Source organism: Chrysemys picta, chromosome 2 (genome assembly GCF_011386835.1).
Source record: "Chrysemys picta bellii isolate R12L10 chromosome 2, ASM1138683v2, whole genome shotgun sequence".
Lineage (NCBI taxonomy): Eukaryota > Metazoa > Chordata > Testudines > Emydidae > Chrysemys > Chrysemys picta.
This window is the reverse complement of record NC_088792.1, coordinates 91,928,756-91,941,622: the sequence shown is the minus strand read 5'-3', so window position 1 is coordinate 91,941,622 and position 12,867 is coordinate 91,928,756. Positions and strand designations below refer to the sequence as shown.

At 39.1% G+C, this 12,867-nt stretch overlaps 1 protein-coding gene across 10 annotated transcripts in view; it reads right to left on the bottom strand.

The window, feature by feature from the left end:
* BBS9 (Bardet-Biedl syndrome 9) overlaps positions 1–12,867 on the bottom strand; it is a 484,737-nt gene that overhangs the window by 215,599 nt on the left and 256,271 nt on the right. For 9 of the 10 annotated variants that reach the window (XM_065583753.1, XM_065583754.1, XM_065583755.1 and 6 more), the window contains one exon: positions 12,613–12,795. The exons of the other annotated variant lie outside the window; for it this stretch is intronic. In XM_065583753.1, the coding sequence (XP_065439825.1) occupies positions 12,613–12,795 (183 nt within the window). The remainder of the gene's footprint in view (positions 1–12,612; positions 12,796–12,867) is intronic. 10 annotated transcript variants of the gene reach the window in all.

Here is a 12,867-nt window from a genome sequence, read left to right as displayed (position 1 = left end):
TTTTTTTTGATAACGGAATTGTGATGGACAAAAGGGAGCTGTTGTATTCATTGCATAATCTGTGTGCGGTGAACTTCTTTGTAGCTGTCTTGCAAGCTATATTGTTTTGCTTCCTTGCACTGGAATCAGCTAACACCTCATCTATCTCCCTCCCCCCCCCCCCCCCCCCCAAAGCCTTACACTGGTAAATTTGGCTAAAGTAAGGTGCTGCTTGGCTTCTGCAGCCACTGTCAAAGCGGTCTGCATGCATACATGCTGGTAGCTCTGGATCTTGCTGCAGAACTTAATACATCCAGCAGTGTGCCTGCCACAAATGAGGCCACAAGTTCAGTGATGCTCGGTGAGATTTTCCTGACATGGAGAACAGCTGTTGGGCCATGATATATTTACTCTGGTGAAACAACTGAAGGAAATGGATGCTTGAAAAGATCTCCTGAGGCCTCACAATGCATCTCAGGACAGCTTTTATTTTCATGGCAGTGGTGTCCTTAGGGAATCACTTCCCTTCTATTATGATAATATTCTTTATTGGACCATCACTACAACATCTACTTAAGGAAGCATGATGTATGAGTTTCTCTGTTTCTGGGACCTGTGAAACTTGGAACACTGCCTACTCAGACATCTGGATTTAATGGGTTGCTCCCATTTCTATTTCATGGCGTTTTCCACTGCCACAGGGAATCCCTATTTCTCCCTTTGAGTTCAGAGAAGCATTTACCTGTTGGCAGTTTAATCCTCTGTAAGTATATGTTTGGATTCCCAGATCCCCTATAGCCCTTTTAGCCATAGTTTTAAACTGTCTCAGTGTCTGACTCTCCTGGTTCTGATTCTGATAGTCTCGCCCTCCTCGGTTGAGAAGGTGAAAGAGAATGCCAAACTGGTCTTGTGTCGTTACTTGGACTTCTTAGTTTTGTGGGTTTTGCTACATTTAGATTCCTTTTTCTTTGTTTCTTGCCACGCAGGAGCTTAAAGGGTAGCCAGGGGCTCTCCTATGCCCCTTTCTAAATTTAATCTGCTGCTTCACCTCCTGGGTAGAAAGCCTAGACTCTGTGTATATCAAAATCTCATTTTGTTGAAAGATCCAGTCCAGAATTATTGAAATAGGTCATACCATGGTCCTGGCAGCATCTCAGTTATTTGACTTGGGCAAGGGTGAGAGTACAAAGAGGACAGTACACTCAACAGGTCACACGAAGAACACTGAAGGGATTATTTTACAAAGTCAAGGAATCCTTACAGGCAATCAAGGACTGCTTCAGTTTTCTTACTTTTATTTGCTGAGTCAAGTCCCTTGAATTTTTGTCTTGCTGGGGCTGTTGATGTTGTCTGATGTACAGCAATCTCCTTGCCAATTGTACAGACACTTGAGGGAGAACTAACATCATTATTAATTTATAAAATTAAGAAAGATGTTTTCCATTGACCAGAAGACAAGGAATTTCACATCATATCTGTAAAAATGGCAGCACTTTGTTGAAAACAAGTGATAGTAATTTTGTCTATGATCTCAGGGATCATTTAACAAACAAAAATGTTTGCCTGATCTCCTGGAGCAAGGTTGAGATGGGGGGAGCATCTGGCTTCTTCCTTGGCCTCATTGGCAGACAACACTGTCTTTGTGCACTGGGATGCATGATAGATACATGTTACTAGATAAACATTTGTTGTGGAAAAAAAATCTGTCCCTAAAAAGAGGAGAGAATAACCAAAGGAGGGTTTAAAGCAATGGCTAAGAATCCCTGCCATTTGCCCTACAAAAGAAACAGTAGCCTATTGCTGCCTTAATCATTCCTGCCTTTAAGGGAAGACCATTTGAAGACAGTTGCCTTGGTGACTGAGTGCTAATATGGCCTTCTGGAAACAGATCTTACTGCCTTTGGTTCTTGAAAGAGAGCACCTACTTAGCCATGGTGTATTAACAGACATGAAACAAAATTTCACAAGATTGTTGAGAATGTTTCCATCTTATTTTCTCAAACAAAGCCAAAGATGCCCAATTTTATTTAGATGTTAACATTCCATGGTATTATTTGCAATTAAAGTACTGCAGCACTTTGCTAGTGTGAGACAGCCAGAAAGAAAAACTGACTAGTCTGTTTTCATTGTCCGCGATGAATGTAATGCAAAAAAGTAAACTAACTGCATGCAAAAAGTGAAGAGTAAAGTTATGTTTTAAAGTACCTTCAGTTTTAATTATTTTAAAAGTGTTACTAATTACATAGGTAAGGAAATTTGTTGGGTGTTTTTAATATTAATTTTAACCAGTGTTCATTTAAAACAGCAGTGCAATATACTATAAAAAAATCATGCTACCTTGGGTCTACAGATCTTTCAGTCAAGAAAAAATATCCACAGGATTCTCCATTGACATTATTCTGACTACTTTGAAAGAAATGAAATCAATAGAAATGAAAGGGATTATGTCATGGACTGCAAACGCATGAAGATCTTTTGAAGCACATATTGGGAAAGAGAATTTTTGTTCATCAGTGATATCACTAAGCAGTCTAGATGAAAATTGTTGTGAAATGCCACAGTGCATTGCACATTCAGCAGTTACTACACTTTAGGTGCAATCAGACACTAAAGAAGATTAATCTAATTAGCTTAACAAGGAGAAGATTGAAGTAACTTGATCACAGTTATTAAGTAAATACACAGAGAGAAGATTTCTGATAGTTGAGGGCTGTTTAACCTAGCAGACAAAGACATAAGATCCAATGGCTGAACCCTGAAGCCAGACAAATATCAGACTAGAAATAAGGTGCTTTTATTTTTAGTGAGGGGTAATGAGCCATTGGAACATCTTTCCTAGAGATGTGGTGGATTCTCCATCACTTGAAGTCTTTAAATCAAAACTGGATGTCTGTCTAAAAGTTATGCTCTAACTCAACCAGAAGTTATGGGCTTGATGCAGGCACCACTTGGTGTAATTCTATGGCCTATGTTACACAGGAGCTCAAACTGCATGATCATAACGGTCCCTTTTGGTAATAACATTTGTAAAACTATGAACATATATATCTGACATAGGGTGGTCCTGCCTGGAATGATCCCCCTTGACAGGCCGCAGCATGACAGGTGCACTTGCCTCAGTTTCCCCTTACAGAGTCCGCCCCCACACCCAAACAATCCAGCTTTTCTTAGTACAAATGGCCCTTGTGGGGTTAATTTATTACAAAAGGCCGATGCATGTAAGTCATAAAAAGAGCCCCACAACCACCGTTCAGAATTTCCCCAGCATAGCCCAAATAGTACATGCAATGTACAGCCCCAGCATCTCTCACCATGCTCCAGCTTTCAGGACAGCCCTGGCATTAGAACTCTTCTGTCTCTCTGCCAAGACAACCACCCAACCCTTCAAGAGTGGAGTGCAACCCTACTCTTCATAGCAGGAACCACCACAGCCTCTCTGCTGGGAGGCCATCTTAACCAGGTGAGCATCCCTCACTCCCCTCTGCCCACTTACTGTTCCCCTGGTTCCAGCTCTCTAGCATGGAGACGTCAGCAGGTAAGCCCCTCTCTGCTGCTGCTGCTGCTCCCCTGTCTTCAGCTTTTTCTAACCCTTGGCTCCAGCATTCCAACTTACAGCCAGCAGTCATCGCCCTCTGCTGCTACTCCTACCTTCAACCCTTTGAAGCCCTCTGGCCCAAGCTCTAGCTTGAAGAAGTCAGCCAGTGAAACCCTCTTGTTCCCCTTGCTTTCAGCCTTCCCCCGGGAAACACCTTCTGCTTCCTACCTGGACTTTCTACACTCCCCTAATAGCTTTCACCTGCCTGATGCCTACTCAGGCAGCTCTGATTCACCAGGTTTGTCTCTCTGGGTCTCTTCCTGACCTTTTATAAGCCAGATATTGGCCCACCCTCTTATTTGGCCAAACAGGAGCATCTGCTCCGGCACAGGGAACTGGACCTACTTTAATCAACCCTGTCATAGGCACCCTGTGACAATACCAAATTAATTTGATGCCTGCAAACTTTTTTATTTATTTATTATTATTATTATTTTATAGCAAGCAGGCAAAACCAAGAAGACTTCTGGGGGGAAAATATACTTTTTTCCCCCACCAACCACAGCACGAATAGCAGATGAATGATGAATAGATTGGAAAATACCAGAGGAGATAGCCAAAGAGGGTAAGGATTGTTTGTAAACCCTTCGGGGCAGGAAGCAGCAGGTGAAAATGTATTGTAATACAGGTTAAGTCACCACAGGATTTCACGGGTTCTACTAATCCTTCCTTCCTTGCCCTGCAGAGAATTTGTCCTTTTCAACTGTGTCCATGAAATTCATAGTTAAGAATCAGAGTGAATTCAGTGCTTGATTTGACTTGGTATGTTTGCCTACGATTCCTGGTAGGTTAAAAAAATATGGGTTATGCAAACCTCTGTTGTGTACCATTTTCTCATGAAGCAAATTAATTGTAGAAAGAGAATGATTTACAGATATTTATTGACATTTGCAGATAGTGCTCAAAATAAGTGCTGAAGTTCCCCCTCTATGGAGCTCCTGCCACATATATACATGAAATACACAGTGTGGAGTGGTTAGAGTGCCTGGTTCACCATAGTTACCAAAGAAAAACATGGTGTCTTGGAGGGGAAGCTTAATATATGTAGGAACTTCTCAGTCAAGAAGTTCAGTAGCTAGTGCTTAAGGCATGGCTTTTTGTGTTTATGTCCTTACTCTAACATGGTGTCAGAAGTAAGTGAATCCCTCTTTTTAAAGAAGGAATTTGGGAAAGCAAAGAGACCACCAGAGTGGGGAGCAAGTGGAATGGAAAATCAGGGAGGAGATCTGTGAAAGCTGCTCCATGAAGCAGACAGAGCCCAGTATCAGTGCAGCAATGGAGCCCATGGCTCTGTAATAGAAATTTAATTTTGGCAACTCCTGCAGCTGACCTTGCTGGATCCGGAGAGCTGAGCAATTCCAGGTGGCTTTGGGTTTAACAGGCAAAGCACAAGAATACCAGATAAATTCCCCGATATTTGCCAAGGGTGAGGTTGCTGCTGATAGCCTATGTACCAAACCGATGAGGAAAAGAAAGAATAAACTAAAGTGAAAGAGGCTTTGGATGCCCATTTCATACACAGATAGATTATTATATATGAAAGGACCAAATTTAATAAGAGGAGCCAGGATGTTTTTATTACTGCAGTTCATAGTCTTGCTGAACACTGCAAATATGAAACATTACAAGAAATAAAAAGAGACAGGTTAGAGTGTCTTTTATGCCAACAATTATGTAGAGCCCTGAATAAGCTCCCATCAATGGAAGAAGAAAAGACTTCCAAGAAAGATGTTAAAGACTACAGTAACTTTGCTCTGACAGCAATTCCAGCATCTGGGGTATGTAATTGTTGGGTCACTGCCCAATTAACCCCATATTACCAACTGCCACTGCCTAGTTATATATCTTAGGAGTGCTGGAAAAATATTTGCAAAAACCACAAAAAGTAATCTCTATAGGCTTATGGACAAAAGAAATGCAATTTAAAATATCTAGGACTAAAGAGGAGTTGATAGAAACTGAATGGTGCAAAAAATCAGGAAGGGAAAAGACTATCTCACTACACTATGCATGACAGCTTTGGTACCTCCACTCTAAAAAGTTGTTATAGAAGATATAAATTGGGTGGAGACATCCCTGGGACTTAGTCCGGATTTACTACAGTTCAACTGATCTCGAGAGTCTGGACTGTACATATATATGCTAATTAGTGAAAACAGCAAAGCTATGATTCCTGATAGGTTAAAAATATATGGGTTATGCAAAGAACATTGCTGTCCAAAAAGCTTAAATCATTCTCCACAAGTTTTTAACAATAGCAAACATTGGCTGAAGGAGTCAAGAAATGTTGAAGAAGTGAGGTTCTTACCCACAAAAGCTTATGCTCCCAATACTTCTGTTAGTCTTAAAGGTGCCACAGGACCCTCTGTTGCTTTTTACAGATTCAGACTAACACGGCTACCCCTCTGATACCATGAGCCTTGAGAGAATTATACATATCAAAATTAATTCACTGACAACATATATTTAATCTTGACAACTTTCAGTCAGGAAGGGATCCCCTTACACAAAGTGGAGCTCTTTGTGTTAAAGAAACAAAAATTTGCAACAAACAAAAAGCCTCTATCATGCTTTCTTGTCAAATTAGTGATCCTATTCTCTTTCTTCCCACTTACACCGAAATTCTGTTCTAACTTCGCTTGACATTAATTTCAATAGGACTATTTGGCATTTAATAATTTCTTTTGCCACCATGTTTTCCTCATGTTATTCTGCTTTAGCATATACTGTGTCCATATTCTCTCTGTAATTCAGTAAGATCATTAACTCAAGTTTACAGCATTCCATAACATAGTCAACTATTTTAAAAATAACTATTTCTACCTTCCCTACCTTCTACTTTACCTACTCTTTCCCCAAATTAAAACTGTAATATGAGATTAATTAAAAGTTGAGTATGGAAACAACTTAGCTGGTAGCTATAATATCAAATGTAAAAACAAAAGCAGATAGCAAAAAGGCATCTCCTAGCGAATGTTAACTATAACATCACAAATTTGACTATAATAGAGAAGGGGTGGTTTTGTGCAGTGAAATTCCTATTATGACATTATTTGGTAACATCATGGGAACCATAAAAATATTTATTCTTTGATTAGGTTCCCATAGACCATTATATTTATGAGGGTCCTCTATCAGTCATAAAATTAAGCAGTTAATAGTGACAGAATTTTTTCCTTTGTAATTTTATAAACAAAGAGGATTTTAATAACTGTAGTGATAAGACATCTGAGTCATCACTCAATCCAGACACCATACATCCATAATATCACAACTATCCTGCACTGTATGAACCCTTTGAACCTTTTAAATTAGCCTGGATAAATTCCCTTCCCTCCCAAAAGGATTTCCTATTGTAAACATATGCTCTATCACAAACTCAACATGTTTAGAATCTCTCTCTCTCCAGATCAGTTTAAGCAAGTCAAAAAAAAAAAAAATCAGTGGAATAACTCTGAAGGGGCTTTCTTTTTTTATTTTTCTCACCTCTCTAATCCATATTCTTGTTCTCCTCTTTAGTAAGCTAATAATAAAAGAGATAGCCCTGCAAAATATTCATCAGTTCTATTAAAAAAACCCACAAATGTTTATTACCTCAAGACATCAAAAAATACTATTCTCGTAGAATTTTTTCCTCCAAAACCACCCAAAACACAGTTTAAAAAAATACATTTTAACTTCTACGAGTAAAAATAGCATGGATTATATAAATTAAAGAATAATAGGATGTGCCATAGAGCTCTACTTTAACTGACGCACTCTGAATTGCATATACATTCTTCCACAATATCTTGAATATGGGCTCAATCCCACTCCTATTGAAGTCAGTGGCAAAATTGCCGTTGATTTCAATGAGACCAGGATTTCCCTCTATTGAGTTTTGCCATCAGCTTCAATGGGAGAAAGATCAACACTGTTTGTTTTCTGTCAGATAAAACCAGCAAATTTATCAAGTCAAATAACACTGAATTTTTAACATGAATCTTGCAAAGACAGCCTTATAGCCTCATTCTAGTGCCAACTCATTTAATTTGGTTCAGTTCCTGATGTTATGCTCCTTGGACTAAGCAGATGTCAGGAGTTGTATGGAATAAAAGAAGCAATCACAGAGAAAAGTTTTGCTTTACTAGTATCAAACGAGAGTGACCCTTCCACTCAACTAAGATGTCCAAGAGAATCTCACTTAGCCCTCCTTGGCTGGAGTTTTAGTATTAGTATATAAAGTTAGCTAAAAGTATAATGATAGCCATGATACAGGGAAAGTCAATGCTACAGTGCTACATCGGCGCTGCTTCACCAATGCAGCTACACCGCTGTAGCACGTTTGGTGAAGACGCACTATGCCGATGGGAGAGAGTTCTCCTATCAGCATAATTACTCCACCTTGGAGAGAATGTAAGCTATGTCGGCAGGAGATTGTCTCCCGCTGACATAGCGCTGGTGTGTACAGCATGAAACTTGCGTCGCTCAGGGGGGCCTTTTTCACACCCCTGAGTGACGTAATTTAGATCGACTTATGTGGTAATATAGACCTGCCCACAGCACCTAGGGATTGAGAAGGGGAAAAGAGAGGTATTTTCAGAGATCAGGACCAGTCCTGGGGCCGGTTTTATTCAATATCTTCATTAATGATCTGGAGGATGGCATGTACCCTCAGCAAGTTTGCAGATGACACTAAACTGGGAGGAGTGGTAGATACGCTGGAAGGTAGAGATAGGATACAGAGAAACCTAGACAAATTAGAGGATTGGGCCAAAAGAAATCTGACAAGGTTCAACAAGGACAAGTGCAGAGTCCTGCACTTAGGACAGAAGAATCCCATGCACTGCTACAGACTGGGGACCAAATGGCTAGGGAGCAGTTCTGCAGAAAAGGACCTAGGGGTTACAGTGGACGAGAAGCTGGATATGAGTCAACAGTGTGCCCTTGTTGCCAAGAAGGCTAACGGCATTTTGGGCTGTATAAGTAGGGGCATTGCCAGCAGATCGAGGGACGTGATCACTCCCCAATATTCGACATTGGTGAGGCCTCATCTGGAGTACTGTGTCCAGTTTTGGGCCCCACACTACGAGAAAGATGTGGAAAATTTGGAAAGAGTCCAGCGGAGGGCAACAAAAATGATTAGGGGGCTGGAGCACATGACTTATGAAGAGAGGCTGAGGAAACTGGGATTATTTAGTCTGCAGAAGAATGAGGGGGGATTTGATAGCTGCTTTCAACTACCTGAAAGGGGGTTCCAAAGAGGATGGATCTAGACTGTTCTCGGTGGTACCAGATGACAGAACAAGGAGTAATGGTCTCAAGTTGCAGTGGGGGAGGTTTAGGTTGGATATTAGGAAAAACGTTTGAAGCACTGGAATGGGTTACCTGGGGAGGTGGTGGAATCTCCTTCCTTAGAGGTTTTTAAGGGCAGGCTTGACAAAGCCCTGGCTGGGATGATTTAGTTGGGGATTGGTCCTGCTTTGAGCAGGGGGTTGGACTAGATGACCTCCTGAGGTCCCTTCCAACCATGATATTCTATGATTCTATGACCCTCTGGTTACCAAAACACAAGGAAAAAGCACAACCTTTGTTTTCAGGAAATTTATTTTGAAAGAATGCACTATTCTTTTTATTTTGACATATCTTTGTAGGTGGCAAAACCAGACTTTACTTCATTAAGAGTATGTAAACCATGATATAGTCTACAGCAGGAACTGTTTACTAGTCTGAGAAGCTATTTACTACTAATGGGAACTCAAAACACTGAATTACTTTTATGCTAAGTGTCTAAATGAAGTGCCTGGCAGGTCCAGAAAACAAGAAGCAATCTCTTCTAAATGGAATGGCATGTATGAGAATAATGTTGACGTTATGGTTAGAAGAACATTTTTTTTACAGTAACAGTATGTTCTAAACATTTACTTTTATTAAAAAAGCACTTTCTGAGTTTAATGTTCATGAATCAGAAAATATTCTAGAGAGGTATATTGTATCCAAACTATCTTCTAACACATTCCACCCAAATAAAAATACAACAAACCATTGTGCAGAATTGTTTGAAGAGTAAATAAAAATTCTTCAGAGTACTTTCTTTCACCACATTCCACTCAATTGCTTGTGGGGAAACCTGAACACTAGCTGGGAGCTTCTGTCTGTAAATACCATTGGTATGTCAGAAGCTTCCCTCCCCCCATCTAAACTTCTCTTTAAATTACATTCAGATTTTTGCGGTACCATAATAACTACAATATGGGATGTATTTCAATAGTTGGGTAAAGGCTTCTTTTAAATTTCCAACCCATTATTTCAGGTTTACATTTGTCATCCCAGCCTCTCTGCAGGATTCACATCCCCACAACATTTATATGTGAGGTCTTGCATCTTAACATGGAAAATTGTGAACTACTATATCAAAACCACATCGAGATAGATATGAAAGTGGTATCTTTTATTTTAAGATATGTAACAGATTTTCCCATGTTGTACCAGAAAATCTGTCAAAGCAATACAGTAGTATAAGCCCTAATGGAACAATAAAAGTGAGCCATGCAAAAAATTAACAGAAATATAGACTACACTATGCAAGCAATATGGTCTATATAGTCAATATTTTCAAACATGATTTTTAGTAGGTCTTTTAAAACAAAGTGATAGTTTCCACTTTCAGGGGACTCAAATGAACCTTTTGCTGATTTAGTTCATGTGAATTTACACCCCTGACTTTTTCACTTTAAGTTTCAGATTTCAGTAAGCCCAAACACCAAAGCCCAAATACCCACTGTTTCCCCAAGTTTGGGGTAAAAACCATGTGAAACACCATGTTTCACTTGTTTTCTAGTTGAAACAATGGGTATTCCTAGGTGCATTTGGAACTTAGCCCAAACTTTCTAAAATGGCTACTGACCAACCCAAAATTTTGGATATGTAATGAAACCTGGATTAAGTTTACATTGTAATAGATCAGCACAGCTATTTATAACGTGATTGTGAATTAAGAGTATGCAATTGAATATTAAAATGGATTTTTAGATTTTTTTTTTTTTTAGTTTTCCATTTTGTTTTCATTACATATATTTCCTCATTCAATTCTGACAGGAGTTGTACAATACTGTGTGCATTTCAAAAAGAGATGTGTGTCAAACTTCTCTTCAAACTGTAGGATGGATTTCTTAATGGCAATGTGCTTCTCTAGTGCATGGTCTGTATGTTTACACACCACCATAGAACACTCAGATAGTTATACACATTAAACAAGTACAGAATACGGTAGAGATCTGCACACGGATGATGTATTCACAGTATGGACAGGATGTGAGAATTTTACTGTTCAATAAGATTGTGTCTTGTAACTCATATCTATTATATAAACAAATTGTGCCATATATTTTTCTTATTAATAAAGCACAGGATAATATTGTCACGTTCTGGGGTGCAATCCAGAACACGACAGTGATGGGTTATGTCACTGCCTGCTCTGTAACCCTTAGTGCCTCAAAAAGCTCGGCTGCTGTGGTTCTCAGATCAGAACACTGCCCACCAGCATACCAATCCGTGCTGTCAATGGGTTAAGCAGCTCTGACTCAGCAATGTACCCAGTACACCTAACCCCATTACAAAATTGCAGGAGGGTTTTGCCACTTTTGTCTGTTTACAGGACATATTATCAGAGAATATCCATAATTTACCTGTAGAACAGTAACAAACATTTCACAGTGGCAGTAATGACCACCAGTTCAAACAATATATTACATCACCTTTTAAATAAATATCACGGCGCCAGTGTAAGCGGTGTAGTGAGTATGTCAAACCTGACAAAAGTTGCTGACACAGAGTAATGAATCACAAACAGGCCTCAAGACACAATTGTTTAAGGCTCTATGTGGCCTTGAAAAAGATACTTAACATCCATGTTTTCAGTCTTTTCATCTATTTACCTATCTTTTAGGGTGCTATGAGGAATAATCAGATACTGGTGAAAGGCTTTGAAAATGTAAAGCACTTATAATTATTAGCTTGTAAGAGGAAATATTTTTCCTGTGCTTTATTAATAAGATATTGAATATTACCATTAACAGAATCTTTGTTCCTTGAAAATTCATCTGCTCTTCTTCTCCATTTGTCACTAATAACGCTTTCTTTATGACATTCTTTTCAAGAGTTCACCTTATCCTGTTTATTCTCTACATGAAATCATAATCCTAAATCCTGTCTGTGATGTCATAATTGACTGCTGTGGAAGTTACTACAAAGATTGTTTTCAGGCAAAGGCTCAAAGGAAAAATTAACAGAAATATAGACTACACTATGCAAGCAATATGGTCTATATAGTCAATATTTTCAAACATGATTTTTAGTAGGTCTTTTAAAACAAGATGCCATTTCCCAAGTGTGTTTTTAAGGATGTGCTATTTTAATCTAGGGCCTTGTTTAGGTTGAGGATTTGCCTTAGTAACAGCCAATGATGTAGCTGATGCAGTCTAAAAAAGCTGCAATTTGTACAAGTGGTGCTTACCCCAAGCTTAAAACCAGGGTAAATCATAATATACAGCAACTTTGCCTGTTTACAGTAGGGGTTTGCTCCAGTGCAGCTACACTGGTGGCTAAACACTGATGACTATAACTGCAGCAAATCCACAATGTAGATAAGCCTATTACAACTCATTCAAACGACAACAAACTACAAAACTATTATCACAATTGCTATCAGCATTTAAACAGATGTATATACAGCTTAGATTTATTAAGTATTTCCATTTGGATTGACAAGCAAGGACTGGTTAACTTGAAAGTTAATTGGTAGCATGAAAACCTTGAGATGTACAAATGGAAGGCTTCCCCGCAGCTGATGAGGAAGAATGGATTTAAAGTAGACTCAACCAAATCTTAAAACAATCCTTCTAAATAAAGTTTTTTCAATACAGTATAGTGGGAAGGGAAATATTACATTCCATTAAAAGGAACAGCCATTTGCAGAACACATTGGGAAAACCAAGTTAATTGATCAGTTCGTACTTTTCCACAATTCCAGATTTTCAGTAAATCTCACAGATCCTTACCAGCTCTTGGGTATCCTGCATTAATGGCAAAAAAGTAGCTTCCAGAATAGCAACTTGGTCAGTACTGAGTTTCTGCCACAGACTAATCAGCATAATCACCAGCTGGGTGGCACTTTTCAACTTTGTGAATGCCTGGAACATATTGGCCTGGTTTTCCTCTGCCGCATCTGCTAGAGCTATTATCTGCAAAAATCACAAACTTTTGTTAGATATAATTTTACCATTCTTAACACTCCACACTAAAATTACATTTGG